Source organism: Psammomys obesus, unplaced genomic scaffold, assembly GCF_907164565.1.
Source record: "Psammomys obesus unplaced genomic scaffold, mPsaObe1.curated_primary_1811, whole genome shotgun sequence".
NCBI lineage: Eukaryota > Metazoa > Chordata > Mammalia > Rodentia > Muridae > Psammomys > Psammomys obesus.
In genome coordinates this window covers 1,979,800-2,001,913 of record NW_026592510.1, presented here as the reverse complement: position 1 = coordinate 2,001,913, position 22,114 = coordinate 1,979,800, and the positions used below count along the sequence as shown (strand labels likewise).

General features: G+C 43.2%; 2 protein-coding genes and 1 pseudogene across 3 annotated transcripts in view; 2 read left to right on the top strand and 1 right to left on the bottom strand.

Moving 5' to 3' along the window:
* Nucleotides 1-559: 559 nt before the first annotated feature.
* On the bottom strand, nt 560-2,754 carry Fgfbp3 (fibroblast growth factor binding protein 3). The gene is made up of 2 exons (XM_055614255.1): nt 2,462-2,754; nt 560-2,213 (listed from the first exon to the last, which is right to left on the bottom strand). The coding sequence occupies exon 2, from the start codon at nt 2,132-2,134 to the stop codon at nt 1,436-1,438; it is 699 nt and encodes a 232-aa protein (XP_055470230.1). The 5' UTR covers nt 2,135-2,213; nt 2,462-2,754; the 3' UTR covers nt 560-1,435.
* LOC129682027 (protein SET-like) lies at nt 2,244-9,452 on the top strand (annotated as a pseudogene).
* A 4,891-nt stretch (nt 9,453-14,343) lies between these two features.
* Nucleotides 14,344-22,114, top strand: part of Btaf1 (B-TFIID TATA-box binding protein associated factor 1) — a 94,023-nt gene continuing 86,252 nt past the window's right edge. For both annotated transcript variants that reach the window (XM_055613812.1, XM_055613811.1), the window contains exon 1: nt 14,344-14,423. In XM_055613812.1, coding sequence (XP_055469787.1) covers nt 14,410-14,423 — 14 coding nt within the window. In that variant the 5' untranslated portion in view covers nt 14,344-14,409. The remainder of the gene's footprint in view (nt 14,424-22,114) is intronic.

Below are 22,114 nucleotides of genomic sequence, written 5' to 3'. Positions count from 1 at the left end.
GTATGTGCAAGGCCCTGGGCTCAATCCCTGATGCCACACACAAATGATACAGTTGATTGATGCACTGGAACACTCAGCCAGTTGTTGCTGTGTGGGAAGACAGGCCCAGAGCTGGCAGATCTTCTGATTTTGCTTCAAGAAAACCAGAACTTTGGGGTCTTATATGAAATTATTTCGTCTTAAAATGCTAACAGCTAATAGGTGGAAAGGAGGGAGGAAGAGGAGAAGGAAACGGGGTGGGGAAGAAAGGAATAAGGGATGAGAGAGAGAGAGAGCGAGAGAGAGAGAGAGAGAGAGAGAGAGATCTCCATGGAGAACAATACACAGCTCAGTAGCTGCCTGTTAGTGACTCTTGCTTTATACAAAGTTTTTGGTTTCATCACGGTCTTGAGAAAAGAACAGTCTCAAACACACATACGCAGAAACAGACAGACAAACCAACAACACACAACACACACACAGAAAGAGAGAAACATAACATGCAGAGATGGGAAGCTTAAATAAAGCTGTACTTAGATAAATGACAAGCAGAATTTCCATCGCTTTACAATTCTTTAAATCCAACCAGTTTTTTTTATTAGATGATCATTAGATCATATTATAAATGAACACATTTTAAATTTAATTACACAAGAGATAAGGGCCCAAACGACTCTGATACATGTTTACATTTCAGCTGGTTTTTAGAGACTTGAGGGGTTTTGTTTGTATTTGAAGATCTAGAGAGCACTGAACTTTTAAAATTCCCTTCTGATTTCAGATAGTTAATGAACTTTCAGGACAGTAGGTCCAAATTTCAGTTAAAAGGTAGTAAAGGAACTGAAAAGCAATTGTCCTGATAATTCAATCTTGGCTTTTTTTTTTTTTTTTTAACATATAAAGCTTCAATCTACATAGAAAGTGTGATGCCAAGTCACAGGCAGAGTTCATAACCATCCCAAAAAGTTGTGTGTTAAGTGTGGGGGAGGGGCGGTGAAAACTAGTCATCTTGTCCGCTGAATAGTCGAAAAGACTTTGAAGAATTCAACCTGGCTCAGGCTCCTGCTCACAGTTACATTTTAATAAAAATGTGTTAATATACATTGTATCCCACTTCCTAGGAGAGATTGGCGCCTCTTCAATCACTTCATTCCCGCTAGTCTCAGCTTCTTTCCCTAGTCTACAGTTTCTGCATATTTAATATAAACCTATCCGTTTCCCCTATTTCTGCTCTTAAGTCAGATGCTTCAAAAAATAAAAACAACAACAACAACAAAACCCTCCTCTGCTGCTTCCAAGTCTCCCTACCCTGACCCCAGCCCCATTTTGGAATCCGGACTGCTGCCTACTCCCCATCCCGGTTCCCTAGGTCTAAGACGCCCTGAGCCTCCCGCCCCGGCTGCTGCCCTCTGCTCCGCGGCGCTTGCCCCTGGTGCCCCCAGCCAGGCCCGCAGCCTCAGCCATTCCAGAAATTGACAAAGAAGTTGCAGAGGGAGTGCCACTTCTCTGCGCAGTACGTCTCGGTGAGCTCGGCATTCCGGTCCAGCCCGTCGGGTTGGAGTCCGGCCGCCGCCGGAGGCTCGGGGACCGGGCGGGAGGCCGCCTTCCTCCCGCCGGCGTGGGTCTTCGCCTGCACGCTCGGGGACCGGCCCCGGGCCCGCGGCTTGGGCCGGGGCTGCTGGGCCGGACGCGCAGACAGGCTGGGGCGGACGGAGGGCTGCGGCCCGGCGCCGGCCTCCTCTCGGGCGCACAGGCGCGGCGGCAGCGGCGCGGGGTCCTGGCAGGGTCGCGGGCGCCGGCGCAGCGCGCCCAGCAGCCGCCTCCAGTAGTGCGCGCGCCGGGCGCCGCGGGCGGCGCAGCGCTCGGGGTGGCCGCGGAAGGCGCACTGCAGGCGCGCCCCGCCCGGGGCCTGGCAGCGCAGGGTCAGCACTCCGCCCGGCGGCGTCCCCGGGGCGGGCTCCGCCAGCCGCCAGCTGCACGCGTGCTGCTCCGGGCTCACGAAGCGACCCGAGGAGCCGCCGGTGGGGCCCGAGGCCGGGGCCGCCTCCCTGCCAGCCGCCCCCTGGGCCCTCCCGGCGGCCGAGAGGAGGCAGCCTCCCAGCAGCAAGAGCAGCGGCAGCGGCGAGAGCGACGCCCGCGGCCCCGGAGGACTCATGTCCGCGGTGGCGGTCCCCCTCTTCTGGGGTCACTGGGGCTTCAGCTCAGGCGGCGCGCGGTGAGGAGCATCCTCGGATCTGCGAACGAAGGCTACGGATGAGTCTCTCTCCCTGGGGACAGGACCCTGCCAAGTCCTCTGATCTAGTTTACCAGTTGTGAGGAGCCCCTCTAAAGAGCTCGTAGGGTAAGAAATGATTTTGGAAACGTCCACTAAGACAGCAAAATGACGTTTAATAATTACCCCGCCCCGGCACCCTTCACCGAACTGTCTAAAACATTATTATTATTTCAGATTAATCTTCGGATACATGCAGTTTTAGCTTACCGAGTTCTGGAAGAGGTGGAGAGGCCCTATTAGAGGAGAGCGAATGACTGCATACCGGATTAGTCTGTTTTAAATGGTTCTCAGTGAATGAACCTGTTATCAATGGGACAGAAGGGGCCTCCCCCTCTGTGCCCCTCCCAGACCTCTCTCACACTGAATTTCCCACACTGATACACACAGAAGAGACACCGGCGTGCAGACCCTTGCACCGCAGAAGCATGATAGAAGCAGCCATGTGACATGAAATATAAATGCTGCATTTTGCTTCCACCACTGAATGTTAACAAAACTTCCTTTTCTTTCGAAACTTTTCCACAGTTATCTGAAGAATAAAAGTTAAACAGGAAGATCTAAGTTTGTTAGAGTTAAAAAAAGATAAAATGAAACAGTAGTGTTCAAAACCAGATACATTTGACTATTTGCACCATTTCCTTTTTCTTTTTGCATTGCATGTATTTATTCCCTGAATGTGTGTGTATGTGAGAGAAAGAGAGAGAGAGCTTCGAGAGTCAGTTCTCCCTCCACAAGGGGATCCCGGAGATCCACCTCGGTTTGTGGGGCCCAGTGGCGAGAGCCTTTGCCTACCGAGTCATCTTGAAGGCCTCACTATTTTTAGTCTTTCTATTTTTTTTTTTTCATATCACTCAGTTTTATGTTTTCATCCGTACACCCAAGGGTTTTTAATCGTGGTTTTTAACTATTTGGGGTATGATAAATTAGTTCTAAATGTCTTCCAAAACTTAAAGGTTCTAAAAGTAACTGTTTGCTTTGTAGTTGGAAAGTAATACAAATTCAAATGGTGTAATATTTTATTAACCTGATCTTGTATGCTTCTGTAGAGGAGGGATAGACTTTAGGTCTAGCTAATTTTGTTGTGTGTGTGTGTGTGTGTGTGTGTGTGTGTGTGTGTGTGTTTAATTTGCAAGACTTTCATGATACAGTTTATAAAATTAAAAAGGATTTTACATTTACTGATTTATTTATTATTGACTTGGTGTGAGCGCAGGCAAAGGCTGCCACACACTTGTGGGGTGGGAAACAAGTCTCAGGAGACTACTCTCTCTTCCCACCACGTGGGTCTCAGGAGGTGAAGGATCAAACCCAGCCAATTAGGCTGAGCAGCAAGTACCTTTACTTGCCGATCCTTCTTATGAGATGCCCACACACATACTTTTTGAAACAGGGGCACATGAACCTGTTTGTTGAGGTCACTGTGTATCTGACTGTGACTTTGTAGTTTAAGAGACTCATTTTTTTAAGCTTTGGGATTTTATATTCATTCCCTCTCTAGGCCCATAGTATATGTGGGTTGTTTTTGTTTTTGTTTTTGTTTTTGTTTTGCTTTAAGAGTTTATTGTCAAGGTTGCTGGTGAGATCCATGTAAGGGTAGAAACAAGGACTAATGTCCCAAAGTTGTCCTGCAATCTCCACTCAGGCACAGAGGCACATGCCCCTCCCATACAGTAATAATAGAACACAGAAGTTTTGCTTTTTTTTTTTTTTTTTTTTTTGTTGTTAAAGCACTTATTTCTCCAGGGGGTGTTGCTCACTGTTATGGAACTTACTTAGTGTGTTCAAGGCCTTCATTTCACTCCTCAGCACTGAATTTCCTAATCCAAAGTTGGTTTAATTATAAAAAATGTTAATTATAAGATAATGATAATAATAATGTTCTTTTTGAGGCAGGGACTGTCCTGGAACTCACTTTGTAGACCAAACTGGCCTTAAACTCACAGAGTTTGCTTCTGTGAGTGGAGTGCTTCTGTCTCGGAGTGGAGTGCTGGGATTACAGGCATGTGCCACCATGTCTGGCTGTACCAGTCACATTTTTAATAAAAACAATTTGGTACCTATGGTATTAAGAAACACCAACAATCAGCACTCAGGGAGGGAGAGGCAGGTGGATAGCTGTGCATTCAAGGCCAACCTGGTCTACAAAGCGAGTCCAGAACAGCCAAGGCTACACAGAGAAACCCTGTCTCAAAGAACCAAAATAAATAAATAAATAAATAAAACAGGAACACTAACAAAAGTTTTGTAATTATCAGTAGATAATTGATACATTTCATGGATGGAAACCCTTTCTAAATTTCTTTCTCAGAAAAATATTCTCACAAGTACCAAAGGTAGTCACAGACTCACCGGCCCTTCTCCCATTGCTCTGGTATTATCCGCGGCTGAATGGCTTTGGAATAGATTTTTCAGCTAAAGAGTGACATCTTGTGGCATCGTCAAACAGTTACATTAACATTATCTAAACTCATACTGGGAGAGCTCTGCTCCAGGAAGAAAAAGGAAGGACATGGGGATGGCTACACACGTCAGAAAGGGCAAAATAAGGATTGCAGAAGGTGGGACGGAGCCTTTTGAGTGCATCTCAAGAAGTGCCTTTCAGTCCAGCAGAACCCTCTAACTCGCTACAGTCCCTCCCAATATCCGATGGCAAAAGTGGAGATGTCGGGCCTAGCCGGAACCTGCGCCTTAGCCTTGGGTGACCAAGGGGAGGGGCATCCATACCCCTCACTAAGCTCAAGCACCTTACTCTTAACTACACACACACATACACACACCAGCCCCCACTCTCCACTCTCCCTCCCATCACAGATCCCAAAGCACTGTCTCCTGGCAACTTGGCAAGCAGCTATACATTTCCATGGCGAGGGCTTTGTAAGGGAGCAGCTCCCAGGTACTGAGGGGCCTTACTGCACAGGACCCATTGGTTTCAAGAACTTCAGGAGGTGCCTGTGTCTCCTGGGACTGAAGGGAGCAAATTACTCACCAGGAGATTCGAAGATGAGCTTGAGCCTTAGCCCAGGAGCCCACCTGTGACCCTCCCTTGGTGGTCTGCTGAATTGCATGGCCCCCCGCCTGGCACATTAATCACTGGATGAGAAATGTGAACCTGAAGGAAACCTGATGCCAAGAACAACAAATGAGAGGCCTTTAGAACAGGAGAAAAGGAAAAACACCATTTATCCTCCTAGAAGGGAGAAATCCACATTTGTGCGGTGGATTCTCACCGTCATAATTGTCCAGATAAAAAGTTTGTCTCTGTGGGGCTGAGGAGATCATTGCCCCAGAGGCTAAGAGCTCTTAGTGCTCTTCCACAGCTCTGCTCCCTGCACCCACATCAGGTACTTTAACAACAACCTGTAACTCCATTTTATGGGATGCAGCCCCCTCTTCCTTCGATGCATCCATCTACACAGCACACAGACACACAGACTCTAAATGAAAACAAGCAGTAAAAGCTTGTCTCCATCAAACCGTAACTCACCGTTCTTCCTTTCCCCATCCCTGACAATTAGGATTCTATTTTCTGTCTATGAATGTATCCATCTGATACAAAGTAAAATCATGTAGTATTTATCCGTTTAGGACAACTTTATTTCATTTAAAATGATACCCTCCAGATCCAGTTATAATGTAGCACATCTCTCGATTTCTTTTGTTTTCAAGGTTAAATAATACGTCATTGTAGTTAAATAACACATTTTGGTTATTCATTCATCCATCGGTGAATACTTGAATGCTTATAGCTTGCAGCCATTATCCATAATGCTTCATTGAATATTGGCATACAAATACCTCATTAAGTTCCTGCTTCTTTGGGGTTCGTGGACTGTGCCTCCACGGGAATTGGCATGGGACTATGTCCAAATAGAACATGTTCAAACCCCAGAAATCCCAAATATGAGATGTAAAATGTCATCCTGAGAACGGAAGGTGTGGGACAAAGCTCTCTCGTGTTTCTGTGCCTGACTCAGGAGCACGTAACACAACCCCCAGGTGTCTACAGGTGGTCAGTCACATGAGCTTGTTCCCTGGTCTCCTTCCCCATGTAAACAGAGCGTTGCCAGCCAATGAGATGCATTCCTCATCAAAGCCCCTCCCCTCTGTCCACGGTTTTTTAAGTCCCTGTTTCACATGAAATACAGCTGCGACCACCATCTACTTCTCCAACGGATGTTTGAGATTGGCTGTTTATTCTGAGCTGTAGCATTGGGGAAAGAAGGGCTCCTCTTCTCCCCGAATAGCCCATCTCTGGACCAGTTTCGTCCAAGTCAGGCCAGGCCCTCGTTGCCACCTAACTGTCTCAGAGCCGGAATTCCCACTGCCACCTGACCTGGTATGGGCAGCCTGGCGGAGAAAGGAGCACTTCCGGCCCTGCGGCTCCCAGGCCTCCTGAAAGGCATGCAACCACACTTTTAATTATAAAGTTTTATTTATAATTTTTTGAAGAACAGCCATGCTGTTTTTCATAGTGAATGTACTACATTCCCATCAACAGTGCAAGTATGTATGAATTTCTCTACAGCTTTTGCCACAGTTTTTTTCATATCTAATTTTATGAATTAGTATTTCATCGTGGTTTTGATTTGCATTTCCTTTGCTTATATTTTATTTATTTTGTTGATTTTTAGTAGTTGGAGGTCTTTTTATACCCTGTGTATTAACATTTTATAAGATATGTGATTTGGAAATATTCTCTTCCGTTCTGTGGATTGTTTTTCATTGTTAGTAATATTCTGAGAGTCAGAAAAGTTTTTTTTTTTTTTTAACTTTGATGGGGTTCAAGGCAAACACTATTTCCAAACATCATGATAGAAGTAAAAAAGAAGTATATCTCTTAACGTTGTTTTTAATATGTTTTAAAGATTTATTTATTTACTATTTGTACAGATATCTGCCTGCACACCAGAGCTCACTATAGATGGTTATGAGCCACCATGTGGTTGCTGGGAATTGAATTCAGGACCTTTGGAAGAACAGTGGATGTTCTTAACCTTTGAGCCATCTCTCCAGCCCATCTTTAATATTTCATGTGAATGAGCATTGTGCCTGCGTGAATTTATATGCACGATGTGTGTGTGGTGCCCTTGGGAGCCAGAAGAGGGCGTGAGAGCCCCTGGAGCTGGAATTACAGGTAGCTGTGAGCTGCTCAATGTGGATTTTGGAAACTGAACCCTGATCCTCAGTAAGAACAGGAAGTGCTCTTAACCACTGGGTCATCTTTCCAGCCCCTAATTTGCTTTAAAAAAAAAAAAAAAGTATTCATTTCTATTTTATGTGTATGTGCTGGCTAGTTTTTTTTTTTTTTTTTTTTTTATTCAGGCCTGGGTTCAAGCCACCTCATGACATGGCCCTGACATGGCCATCTGAGATCCTGCCCCAGCACGGGAAATCCAGACCAGCTTCTGACTTAAAGCTAGAAAACACATTGGCCTCTCCCTACCTGCTGAAAGGAGAAAAAGAACAGCAGGAAGCAATTGAACATATTGATGAAGTACAAAATGAAGCCAGTGATGAAATTTTGAAAGCAGAACAAAAATATAACAAACTCCACCAACATTTTTTTTTTTTTTTCAGAAGAGGTCAAAATTGATCTCCCAAGTTCCAAATTTTTGGTTAACAACATCTGTCAGCAATCCACAAATGTCTGCTCGGAACTGCTTGTGGAGGGAGATGAAGAGGCATTGTCTACATTATTTGATCAGAAGTGAAGTGGCAGAACTTGAAGACATTAAATCAGGTTACAGAATAGATTTTTACTTTGATGAAAATATTTACTTGAAAAATAAAGTTCTCGGCTGGAGAGATGGCTCAGAGGTTAAGAGCATTGGCTGCACTTCCAGAGGTCCTGAGTTCAATTCCTGGCAACCACATGGTGGCTCACAACATCTACAATGAGATCTAATGCCCTCTTCCCATGTGCAAGTGTACATGCAGACAGAATATTGTATACATAACAAATAAATCTTAAAAAAGAAAAGAAAGTTCTCTCCAAAGAATTTCATCTGAATGAGAGTAGTGACCCATCTTCACAGTCCACGGAAATCAAATGGAAATGTGGAAAGGATTTGACAAAATGCTCAAGTCAAATGAAGAATCAGGCCAGCAGGAAGCGGCAGCCCGAAGAGCCACAGGCCTTCTTCACCTGGCTCATTGACCATTCTGATGCAGGTGCAGATGAGTTAGGAGAGGTCATCAAAGATGCTACTTGATCAAATACCTGGCAGCACCTTTTCTTCCTGATATGGTGAAGGAGAGGTAGATGATGATGATGAAGAGGAAAGGTTGGAAGATATTGATGAAGAAGGGGATGAAGATGAAGGTGAAGGTGAAGATGATGATGAGAGGAGTAAGGAGAGGAGGATGAAGGTGAGGATGCCTAGCCCAGAAGACTGATGGATTCCAACCTTAAAAATGTTTTTTTTTTTTTTTTTTTTTAATTTTTAACTTTCTCAAGTTCCTGGAAGCAAGTTGCAGTCATTTCTTCTACTCCCCTCTCCTGCTCAGTTGTCCTGTTTTGAGGTCTCTCTTAACAGCATGGTTCTCAACTTAGTTGGGGGGAAATACCTGGAGCAAAATACAATAGGAAAAGAATCTCCATTTTTCTGTTTTAAATTCACTTTTATCCTTCCTTGTCTCAAAAACTGTGGATTCAATACCAATACCGTGCTCCATGGGAAAAAGACACCCCCCAGCTCCCTGGGCTCGGCTGGAAGGCCAGGCCGCTGTGTAGTAGCGCATGGAAATTGTGCCTTTTTCCTTCTCTGTATGTGGGGCTCAGAGAGTACATTGTCTCTCTGCGTGAATGCAGACAGCATTTACCAACATGTATTGGTCTCCTTTCTCTTGTTTAGAAAAAGGGGGTGGGGGTCGTAGAAGGTCAGCAAACAGTATAAGGTGTCTAGGGAGTTAAGTGGGCATTTTGACAACATGACTTCTCCTTTGGCGTGTTTAATTGTGATGTTTAAATGGACATCCTCGAAGTTTAAGATGACACTTTTAAAATAAAATTCTCTCCTAGCAATGACTTGAGCCCTGCCACTCAATGGGAGAATCATCAGAATCTGTAGGGTTTTATTTGGAGTTGACATTCTCTGTTGTAACTTTATTTTTATTTTTTGGTATTCACTGGAAGGAAAAAGATGCCCATTTTAAATGTTGAAGTGTACAAATTTCTTTGTTACAATAAACCAATGTTAAAAAAAAAAAAGAGCTGGGTGTGGTGGTGCTCTGGGAGGCAGAGGCAGGTATATCTTCGTGAGATTGAGGCCAGCCTGTTCTACAAAGGGAGCCCAAGACAGCCAGGGCTATTACACAAAGAAACCTTGTCTCAAACAAACAAACCACAAACAAAGACAAAACAAAACAAAAAAAATGAATACACAGTGCACAGAAACATCCTTCAACACAAGATGATAGGTGTGGACTGATATCCATGGTTTTTCTCAGACCTACACACATACATGTGCACGCACGCACAAACACACACACACACACACTGATTTAAAAAAAAGAACGAATAAATAAGTAGCTTATAAAGTTATACTCTGGATACTTTCATGTTTATAAAAACAACAAAAATGTTATACCTCTACTCAAACTTGATAATAAGTTATTTTTAGGATGGAACAGAGGCAGGCGGAAAGGATTAGAGGATATAGGATGACTTTGCTATACTCTTGTAGAAATTTTTCTAAAGCAAATATAGTAAAAGTATTATTTTGATTTTTTTCTTCTTTACTCAACTTACTAATTTATCCATAGATCTTGCTTATTCACATTACTCCTTTTGGGATTCTATTTTAAAATTAGAGGTAGATATTCAGATTGATACAAAAGTATGGATAGATATTCAGAGCATTTCCAGGTTTTCTATGTAATAATAGTGTTCCAGTTAATACTTTTTTTTTTTTGATTAGGGTTTCACTATGTAGATGTGGCTGGCTGGCCTGGAACTCAATTTGTAGATTATGCTGGCCTGGACCTCATGACTCCTTCTGCTTCTTGAGTGCTGGAATTAAAGGATTACAACACCAAGCCCTGCCCTTTTAAATGTTTTTTAAAATACATTTGTGTGTGTGTGTGTGTGTGTGTGTGTGTGTGTGTGTGTGTGTAGGTGTGTGAGTGACATGGCACATGAACGGAGGTCAGAGGACAACTTGTAGGAGTTGGTGTTCTCCTTTCACTATGTGGGTCTCAGGGAGAATTTGGGTCAGGCCTAGTGCAAGTGCCTTTACTCACTGAGCCATCTTTCCAGTCCCCAGTTAACATCCTTATAGGGATAATCCGGTCCAAGAATTTGCTTCTACAACCATTTAAACTGAGGATATATATGGGTCCTCGAGAAATGTATAGGTTTAGTAGTGCCATGCAGGTGACATATTTTTTGGGGGGGGAGGTTCTTGTAACTATACCTCCCTTCCAACCCTTATTCCTTCCCAACACTTGGTAGGACAGAAAGAAGGTGAGAGGGGAAAAGTAGTCTTTAGACTACTTCCTGCTGATTAGGGTCCTGCTGATCACTCCTTGGGGCAAGTCCAGTTTTTGTCACCAGGCTATCCAGGAGACCAGCAACCCAGCAATAACAATAAAACAGCAAACACAGCAGCAGCAGCAGTAGCAGGGGTGCTGGCAGCAGGGAGTGGTAGAAGCAGCAGCAGCAGAGAGAGCAGCAGCCACCAGAGGCCCTCTCAGCGCTCTCTTATTTATGCCCTCGAAAGAGTTCCCAGATTTAATCTACCTGCAGGTGGTACAAATCATGCCCCTGCCTGAGCACATGACACATTATAGTTAGTGGCTGTGGACAATCTGAAGCAGCCCCATATCCCACACCTGGGATTAAAACAAGAACATAGTCACAGAACATAACTGGGTTTTTTAAGAAGGCAAAATTCTCATTACACCATGCTTTTAAAAGTTAGTGTACCATAGAATTAGAATAGAAACTGTTGGGCTGTGACATCATAAAAGCTATATGCACTAGATTACTTTTCAACCCCCAACTTTGTACTTAGACAACCACACTGCCAAAAATTGTGAACTAGTGTTAGTTTTCCCCATTTCACGGTTGAGGAATTAAAAATACAGAAATTAAGTGACCAGTTCAGGTCATGTTGCTAGTAAAAGGAATGGAGGTTTAGCTCAGTGCCACACATGTGCCTACCATGAGCCAGGCCCTGGATCCCATCACCAACACTGCCATGAATACCAAAGGTCAAGGTGTTGATAGGTTTGAGTGCTTATTGCAGCAGTCATCTGGTTAAATGTTGTGCATTTTCATTTAGCCTCCACCAACTCTATGAGTACCATTATTTTCTCCACTCCCCAGGTGTATACATGAAGCTTAGTGAGATTATAAAACTTCTTTGGACACATAGCTGTTAAGTGTGATGAGAAAGGACTTAAAAATAAGTCAGTCCAGCCCATGCTTTTAACATCAGCAAAAGGGAGGCATAGACAGGTGGGTCTCTGAGTTCAAGGTGAGCCTGGTCTACAGAGGGAGTTCCAGGACAGCCAGGGCTTCACAGAGTATCTCTGTCTTGAAAAAACCCAAACCAATCCTGAAAGGCAAAGAGGATGGACATAAGAAGAAGAAGAAAACAGGAAACAACCTAGGAACCTGCTACAGAGGGCCTCTGAAAGCCAGAAGAAGAAAACAGGAAACAAACTAAGAACCTGCCACAGAGGACCTCTGAAAGCCTCTGCCCTGCAGACTATCAAAGCAGATGCTGAGCCTGATGGCCAACTGTCGGGCAGAGTGAATGGAATTTTATGTAAGAAGTGGGGAATAGTAAGAGCTGGAGAGGACAGGAACTCCACAAGGAGAGCAACACAACAAGAAAATTTGAACACAGGGAACTTCCCAGAGGCCCATACTCCAACCAAGGACTATTCATGGAGATAACCTAGAACCCCTTCACAGATGTAGCCCATGGCAGTTCAGTGTCCAAGTGGGTTACATAGTAATGGAAAGAGGGACTGCCTCTGACATAATCTGATTGGCCTGCTCTTTGATCACCTCCCCCTGAGGGGGGAGCAGCCTTACCAGGCCACAGAAGAGGACAATGCAGCCACTTTTGATGAGAACTGATAGACTAAGATCAGAAAGGAGAGGAGAACCTCCCCTATCAGTGGACTTGGGGAGGGGCATGCATGCAGAAAAGGGAGGGAGGGTGGGATCGGGAGAGGAGGAGGGAGGGGCTTATGGGGGAATACAAAATGAATAAAGTGTAATTAATAAAAAATTTAAAAAAGTAAAAAAAAAAAAAAAAAAGAAAAGAAAAAACCCAAACCAAACCCAAACGACAACAAAGTCAGCCCAACATGAATATACCTAACCATTTGATGATTACATTATCCCACGTTGAAGGGGCTGAAGACTCAGTAGTTAGGAGAACATTACTCTCTGGAGTACCTGAGGTAAAGTCTCGGAAGGCTCACAACCATCTATAACTTCAGGTCCAGGAGGGTCAGATCCTCTGGCCTCTCAGGGCACATGCCACACACACATAATTAAAAAAAAAAAAAATTGATTGACTTCGCCTACATGTATCCATGTGCACCACGTGGATGTTTGATGCCCACAGACGTCAGAAGGCATCGTATCCTCTGCATTTGTAACTGCAGGCGGTTGTGAACCCAAGTCCTCTCAACAAACGGAAGATACATAGCATTGCTGTCTTAGAGAATTACTTTTAGATCTTACTCTCCTCACTTACAAACATTATAATTTATGCTACAGGCTGAGGGTGTAACTCAGGGATAAACACCGGCCAAGCATGTATGAGGTCCTGAGCTCTAGCCCCAGCACCATCAGGTAACAGTGGAAGACCGTCACATTACTTGACAGCTTTGCCTTAGAAGTGTAAGAGATGTGAGTCACCTGCGCAGCACTTCAGCCGACACTCGCTTTATTTCCTCCTATATACGTCCACTTTACAGTCCATCAGTTCTCGAGAACTCTCCAGATACATGACCTCATTTTACTCTCACAGCCTTCTACAGTGCTTCTCATCTCTCAGATGACAAACAGACTCAAGGATTGAGACATAACTTCTGTAAAGGGAATGAGAAGCTGATGGGCATGTTTTATAAGCGGAAGAGTGACATGACATATACCCTTTGAAGATTAATCTTTCAGTGGCCTATAAACTGGGCTTGTTGAAACTGGAGAAATACCAGTTTGACTACTGGCATAAAAATAAATTTTACGGCGGTAAGGGGCCACAGTGGAAGAACGGAAGGAGGAAAAGGAGGGAGGAAAAAAGGGGAAGGAAGGCATGTCTCAAAAGAAAAAGAAAAAAAAATCATGCGCAGTCCCTTCAGCATTTCTACATTACTTCTGGTAAACAATGGTATAAAATTGAGCTTCCCCGTCTTCTTCCTTCCGGAAGCACTGCAAATTTTCGGCCTGGAAATCGCTATGTAGCCCAGGCTGACCTCCAATTTCACAATCTGCTGCCTCAGCCTCCCAGGTGCTACGATTATAGGCGTGCACAACCCCACCCAGGGCAGCGCAGGTTTTCCTTGACTGCAACCCGCCCACAGCATCGCGACCTGGGCCGGAGTCGCCAGTTTCTCCAGCGTTTGTATGTTTGGAAAGCAGCTTGGGGGGTCCTCGGGTCAGGATGGAAAGCACTTAGAAAGCGAGGTTTTGAACTTTCAGAAGGTTAGCTAGGTCGTGTCCGTCCTTCTCGGGAAAACAGGGACCTCTTTTCATATCTCTCCCTAATCTTAAGGCTAGGAGTCCTCTCGAGTCCTCTCCCGAGCTGCACCGAGGGGCAGCTGAGGCGCGGCCGGACGCCGGCAGCCGGGGTGCGCGCAGCCCCACGTGCCGGTGACGTCACTTCCGGCGTGCCCACGCTAAGGCCGGCGTGCCGACGTCTGCGTCAGCAGAGAGCGGGGCTGGGGGCACCGGGTTTGAAGTGGTGCGGGTCAGAGCGGCGCCGCCTCCGCCGGTGTGTGGTACCCCGTCCGCGGCGGGGACGAGCTTGGCCGGGCGGCCCATGCCGGAAGGCCCGTGCGGGCCGCTCCACGCCGCGCCTCCTGCCGCCCTGCGTCCGACGGCCTGGGCCTGCGCCGCTCTCCTCCGGAAAGGCGCGCCGGAGCGGCGCGGCGTGTAGCTCCCCGGGAGTTCCGAACCGCCGGCGCCGGCCATGGCGGTCTCCAGGTGGGTGTCGCCGCCGGCCAGCTAACGGGGAGCGCGCGCGTCCAGGGCTGTCGGCGGCTCCCCGGCGGCTCCCCGGCGGCTCCCCGGCGCCTTGGTGCGGGGCTGAGCGCCGCTCCTCGCCAGGGCTTCCGAGGTCGCCCCTCGCCTCGGGGGCGCTTTGGGTTCGGCTCGCTCGGAGGAATGGGCTCAAGAAGGGCTTTTTCCTCCTTAAATGTGGCTCCTCGGCGCGGTCGAGCTGCCCCCCCCCCCCTTCTTCACCACGTTGCTCTTCTCTGGTTTCTCTTCCCTCTTTGGATTCTAGGCGAGTCTCTTTTCTTTCTTAGTATCAAAGTCTGATCCCTAACCACCATTTCAGGGCAAAACTTGGTAGTAGGTGTCGAAGGAGGCGGGGGTTGAAATACTGTTATCTAAGAGACCATCTGGTTATGCTAAATTTAAAAAATTTACAGCGTAAGGGGTGTTATAGCCTTTCTCACTTTTTCTTAAGGTGTAATTCCTCCTTTTGTGCAGCGGTGAGCATTCTGTCATCAGCGTGTAGTCTTAAACAGACGATTATTTTAGCATCTTTTCCCAAGCGACAAGTTTTGCCCACTGTGGAACAGGCTGAGAAAATTACAGAAAAAATTTACAAGCATTGAACTGTATAATTTCTGTGATAGAACAGGTTGGAAAACTTGGAAATGATTTTGGTGTCCCGATGACATTTAAGTAGGGAATAGTCTCTCAGTGTTTAGAAAGTTACCAGGTTCTATAGGGATGACGAGGTCATGTAATGAAAATTGAGTCCTTTCGCAATATGGACTGAAGGAGATAAATGATGAAAATAAACAGCTTTCACTCATTTTTCGAAATGAGTTGAGCACATTCCTTTAAGTACAGTATGTGCTGAACTTTTCTCTTAGAAGGGAAGAGGAACCTAACCCATTCTTCACAGACTCCCTAGGTAACTGATGAAATAGTGTGTGGTGAAGCCCATGGGAGTTCAGTGAAGGAGGTTGCTAGGTACCAGTAGTACGTGACACCTAGTTTTTATTTCATAAGCAGACTCATCCACTCAGTAGGAGAAAGATTTTTATTTCAGGCATCTATAAAACTGCTTGAAGAGCATACAAGTGGCACTTCTTATCTCTGACAGTGCAGATAGCGTTATCTTACAATCTGTCTTCTATGTAAATGCGTAAGTATATACACAAGGAATATGTTGATACATGAGCAACAGAAGACTTATCAGCCTTTTTTTTTCTTTTTTGAGACATGGGTCTCATGTAGCTCAGGCTAGCCTTGAACTCAGAAGGAACTCTGATTCTGGGATTAGAGGTGTGGTGGCACCTTGCTTTATTAGACCTTTCTAGTTTAAGGGAATTGGTACTTCCTTTCTTCTTTGCTTAACACTAATCTTTTGACCCAAGTTTAGGACACCTGCATTCTGAAAGACTGAGTGGGCTTTAAAGGCTTTTTGTCTGCAATATTTGGTTTCATAGAGTAGTGCTTTTTGTTGTTCCTGTCCTTTTTTTTTTTTTTTTCCTTGTTCACTGCAAAAATTAAAGTCAGCCACATTCTATAAAAGCTTCTGTGCTTGGCTTAGTTTTTCTGGGGGGAGGTATTGCACTTTTAAAAATACTCGTGAATTTAATTTGAAAAACAAACTTTGTAGTTTCAGTTATGACTTCATGCGCTAAGGATATATATGCCTGCTAAATAAGCTTCATTTTTTTTTTCTTGTTGGTATTGTGGAAATGGGGATTCATTTAAGTACTTTTCTTTTTAGATTTATTTATTTATTATTTATATCTGTACACCTGCACGCCAGAAGAGGATATCATATCTCATTATAGATGGTTGTGAGCCACCATGTGGCTACTGGGAGTTGAACTCAGGACCTCTGAAAGAACAGCTGGTGCTCTTAACCTCTGAGCCATCTCTCCAGCCCCATTTAAGTCCTCTTATGTAAAACTGGCAAAATATAGTTTGAGAATTGGAAATCATATGCCAGAATCAAATAAATAATATTTTTGCACTGTTTGTCAGTGTGTATAACTGTAGAAAAATCTTCTATTTTTAAGGTCTCTGCTCTCCCCCTTCCACATATAACCAGAGACAGTTTTCTCCATGTAGCCCTGGCTGGCCTAAAACTTTGTAGACTAGGCTGGCCTCGAACCCAGGGATCTCCCTGCTTCTCTCTCTCAAGTGCTGGGATTAAAAGCATGGGCCACCCACTTTTTCAAATCTTATAAACATTGGTATTATTGTTGTTCCTTCCTCTGTCAGGAGGAATAAATGTAGAATAATCTTTGACTTTTCTGTCTTTTTCATTCCCTCTATCCAGCCAGTCACTAAGTCCAATCCTGCCCCACCTTTCTAAGCTTCCTGCAGTCAGTCTTTTTGATTTTTTATAATTGCCACAGTCATATTCCATCATCCAGCCCAAGACTTCTGCACCCCACCTCAGTACACATACACTTTTTTCAGAAGAAAAAGGGGTTTTGTTTTGCTCATTGAGGGTAGAGTTGGTCATGGTGGGAAGCGTGAGACTTGCCACAGTTGAATCGACAGGGAGGAAGCGGAGAAATGCTCTCTTTAAAAACTGTCTGAGTGTGTATATGGAGGTTGGAGGACAACTTTTGGGAGTCAGTTTTCTCCTTTCTAACTTGAGTTCCAGGGGTAGAACTCAGGTTTACAGGCCTACATGTCAGATGTCTCCGCTTGTAGCAGCAGGTGAAGCAGCAGGATGATCTGGCCAGCTCACAACAGGCTTTTTCTGTGTACTTGTTCCCCCTGGCGTCTCACTCATTCAATTTATTCAGCACTTCAGATGTGTTATTTGCAAATATGCAAATTTTAATTAGGTTATTTTTCTGCTTAAAACTTGCTAGCTTTATGTTGCCGTAGGATAAAGTCCAAATCCCCAAACTTTTTGTAGATCTCTTGGTTCTTGCTTCATCTTGCATCAAGTTCTCCATACTTATATCCTCCCTCATTTCTGTCTTCCTTCCCCAGAATGTTTTTACCTCCCATTCTTTTATATCTAGAACGCTTATCTTCACATCTTGTCTTTTTCATTACAATCTTAGGTGTGCCTAAGTGCCTACATATCACTTTGTTCAGGAAGCCTTCTTCCCAAGTTTTACTTCACTTGTGCTATTTGCCATGGTGTGGTTTTTTGGCTGCTAAAGTTTATCACATTTAGTAGATAGCTGCCTAATTGTTCTCTCTTGCTGGATTAATAATTTCTGTGTGGGACAGAAATGTGTCTAATGATCTTTTTGTCTAGAGCAGAATGTCTAGTTCTTAAGAGCCATTTAATTACACTTTATTTTTTATTTTATTTTTTTAATTTTGGAGACAGGGGTCTCAGTGTAGTGCCCAAAGCAATTCTTACTTCATTTTCCCATACCTGAGACCATAGGAATGTGTCTCTCAGTGTTTCCTAGTTCACCTATAGGTTTTGGTTGTTTGGTCATACTGGGGATTGAACTCAGGGACTTGTGAATGCCAGGAAAATACTTTACCACTGAACTGCAACTCTAACTTTGGTTTTGTGAGGTAGACTCTGGATATGTACTCGAGGCTGGCCCGCAACTAGCTATCAGCTACCTCTGCTAGGTTTATAGGTACACCAACAGGCCTGGCACCTGGCTATGCTTTTTGGGAAGAAAATTTATTTTAGCTTTGCATATTGTATATTTATAAGTATACTGTATGTACTTATAAAAAGTATAATGCTTGTACTTTTTAAATATTTATTTTTATTAGTTTTAATTATGTATATGTGTGGCCTTGTATGCGAAGTGTGTGCATGTGAGTTCAGGTTACCCTGGAGGCCAGAGACACCAAATTCTCTGGAGCCAGAGTTACAGTTTATTGTGAGTGGACTGACGTGGGTGCTGGAACTTGAACTTGGGTCCTCTGGAAAAACAGGGAAGAGTCTAAACCGCAGAGCCATCTTCAGACTAGGATCATACTTTAAAAAAAACCCCACTAGAATAGTTTTGCATGTTTTTAAAATAAGTCCTGTTATAACATGACTTTTTGTGATGTAAACTGTATACACTATAACCCTGCATTTTGTATGATCAAAAGTTTTGATTCTGCTTACATTTTTATAAGGATTGGTTTTACTGTACTTTGAATGTGGCACAGTGAACTTTTGATTTGTGGATGAGGATGTAAATCTTGCTTAAATAGCTGAGTCTTTAAGACTGCAAACACAGGCAGCATTTGAAATTATCTGTGAAATTCAGTGAAATATTATTGGAAGACATGTCTTCTTGAGGTGCTTGAGATATGATATATATGTTAGAGTTAAAAACAATTTGTTTAACTGCTGTTAAAAATGTGGATGCTGTCCCATTTTGGGAGGAAGAGGCAGGCAAATCTCTGTGAGTTCGAGGCCAGCTGGTCTATAGAATTCTAGGACAGCAGAGGCTACACAGAAATCCTGTCTCAAAAAACAAACAAACAAACAAACAAACAAAAACAAACAAAAAAGTGGATGCTGGAAAGTCAGGTAAACTCATACCCCTCCCCACACACCAAGTTAGTACTTGTTTATAGCTTGTGTTGCGTGCAATACTGCTAAATCTTTGAATTCTATCTTTTTGCTTTGTGACATGCTCTTCTGTTACTTTTTTTTTTTTTAACTTAGTGGAAATTAGACAACAGAAAAGGCAAGTTTAGAGGACTTGTTACAGCTAGTTGACTGGTAGTGAATCTATAACTTAGTTAAGGGTTCTAAGCTTATTGTAGATTTTCCTTTTTTTTTTTTTGAGATTGGGTCTTGCTTATGTAGTTCAGGCCAAACTCCAATTGGTGGTCCTCTTCCCAACTGCTGGGCTTGTATGTACCTCCATGCCCTACTTAATGTAGATTAGAAAAAAAAATTGTATGTGTGTGACACACATTTGCAATTTGAAGGAGTCAGTTCTCCTTCACCATGTGAGTTTTGGGGACGCAGGTTATCAGGCAGTGAGTGCCTTTACTAGCTATCTTGCCAGACCTGATACAGAATTTTTAAAAGGATTGTTTTTGGTATGCTTGCTTGTTTATGCTGTAATTGATCAGAGTTGCTGGTTGAACAGTAATATTTTCCTAATAGCCAGGGTAAGTCTTTTCTAGATTATGTCTGTTCAAGAACATAGTTTCTTTGCATTATGTATAAAAGTATTTCTATAACACTGAGGATTTATTTTAGAAGCTGCATTCCCCCCATTACCCCATATGTCAAATTGAAAGTGATATAGCTTCAAAAGAGTCTGGGAGGAAAAAGGAAATATTGTTTCTTTAACAAATTGTTACATAGAAATAAAACTTTTGCTCAGTCTTGTTAATTCTCACTACACTGCCGATACTTTAGAGAAACATTGTTTTAACAGGCCTATTGTACAAAATAAGAGGAAGTGGTACCTCTCCCCAGCCCTATGTTCTGATGACGTGAAGCCTCTTGGATCTGCTTTCTCAGTGCTGAGTTTACATGCTGACAAAAGGAAGTTCCTTGGTGTGGGAGAGTACTAAGGACAGGGGAAATAATTACTTATATGGGTCAATACAAGTATGCTGTACCTGCTCCTCTTCCCTTACTATTAATTTTATTCATTATAAGACTGACAGGATGTATTACTATAAATAACATTTTATCAAATATTTCATTGTGTAGAAAAATCAGAGACAATCAGGAAAAAGTAGAGGAGGCATTATAGAAGTGGGAACTTCACTTTGGTAAATTTCAACCTGTTGATTTGGTTTTACTTCTCAAAGTATATTTATAGGTTTGCTTCATTGCACTGGATATGAAATCCAGGGCCTTACACATGGTGGGCAAGCAGCCTACCACTGACCTACGTTCCTAGCCATGTTTTTGTTTTTAGTTGTGACACCAAACCAAAATGTACCACCGTAGCCACTTAAAAAGGTACAATTTCATAATTTGAGATTATATGTATTTATGCCAAAGAAATCTAGCTTACTATTTTTTAAGATAAAGTAATGAAAGAGACTCTAACTTGTTGGATGGGGGTACAGTATAGAAAAATGGACTGTGCAGTAGCTTAGCTTGATTATGCCTTTTCACTATCACTCCTTAGCAGTATTTATTGAATACTTCTATGTTCTAGGTACGAGAATTATAACAGAACAAAAGCATTCTCACCTGAGCTTGCACCTGACTTTGTGGTTTCACATCTTCCTGTTGATTATAAGTGTTCTATGTGGCATCTTAAGTTAGTCTACTTTCTGTTTAGAAGCATCAACATGGTTTCATATTACTTTGCACAGGCAATCTCTACATTAAATTTTACTGTACTTTATCTACATGTGAAAAAACAACAAAAAGGGCAAACTTGACTTTTTAAAAAAAGATTTATTTTACTAGTTAGTGTGCATGTGTCTGCCTGTGTCTTTGACTCTGTCTCTGTCCTTACAGTGGCTGTGGAGGGTAGATAGATGGTGGCATCACATCCCTGGAACTGGACCAGGTGGTTGTGAGCTGCCCGCTGTGTGGGAGCGGTTACGTGGGTTTTGGAACCAAACCCAGGTCTTCTGCAAGAGCAGCCAGTGATCTTAACTGCTGAGCCATCTCTCCAGCACCATAGCTGGATCATTGCATTTTACAATTATTTATTTTATGGCCCCTTGTATCTTGGGCTGGTCTGTACTGCTGCTAGTACTAGTCAGTCTTAACTGAGATCACAACTTTTGTAAACTCACACTACTTTTGTGAGCTGTTTTGTCAGGTTTCAAAACTAGTTTTTCAGAGATTAAATTCTGAGAATTCCTGGAAGACTATTTTCTTTTGCAGGCAGGCATAGAGTAAAACTGTACCTTTATTTTTTATTTTTTATTTTTTTTTTTAATTTACTGAAGTTGTAATCTGGGGCATCTCATAGTTCAAAAAGTACAAGACTTAACAGTTATTCTATTGCAAACATGTGGCGAGGAGAGGTTACATTACAGTTATCTGCAAAATTTCCACAAACATCTGTACCTCTTTCTATATCCTTTTAAGGCAATTTTTCAGGGCAACTGTCTGAAATCAGGTGAAATAAAAATTAATCATGTAATTTTATATTACTTCTCTGAATTGAAAACAGGCTGGGTTTCTTAGATTTAAAACCAGTGAATATTGTCAAATATAATTACATTATCTTAAAAATTTTTGCTTGGTTGGTTTTGATTTTTCGAGACAGGGTTTCTCTGTGTATCCTTGGCTGTCCTGAAACTCTGTAGACCAGGCTGGCCTCAAACTCCTGAGATCCACCTGCCTCTGCCTCCCAAGTGCTGGGATTACTGTCATGTACCACTACTACCCAGCAAAAAGACGTGTTAAAAAAGATTTGTTTTATCTGTATATGTGTATGCCTGAGTGTATGTATTATTCTCATGTATGCCGAGATTATGGAGGCCAGAAGAGGGTTTCAGATCCTCTGGGACTGGAGTTATGTATAGGTAGGTAGTTGTGAGTGACTTAATGTGGGTGTTGAGAACTGAACGTAGGATCTCTCTGCAGAGCCACAAGTGCTCTTAAGCACTGAGCCATTTCTAGCCTGAAAGTTTTATTTAAAGTACTCTACAGTCTCTGATACCTTTCCATTCAACTTGGCATTTGTTATTTTTGTTTCTTCTATCTGTATATCCTTCCAAGAATGAAATTTATTATTATTATTATTATTATTATTATTATTATTATTATTATTATT

Excerpts from the sequence above, each read along its gene's own strand:
- Fgfbp3 (XM_055614255.1), bottom strand. The coding sequence starts at position 2,134 with ATGAGTCCTCCGGGGCCGCGGGCGTCGCTCTCGCCGCTGCCGCTGCTC.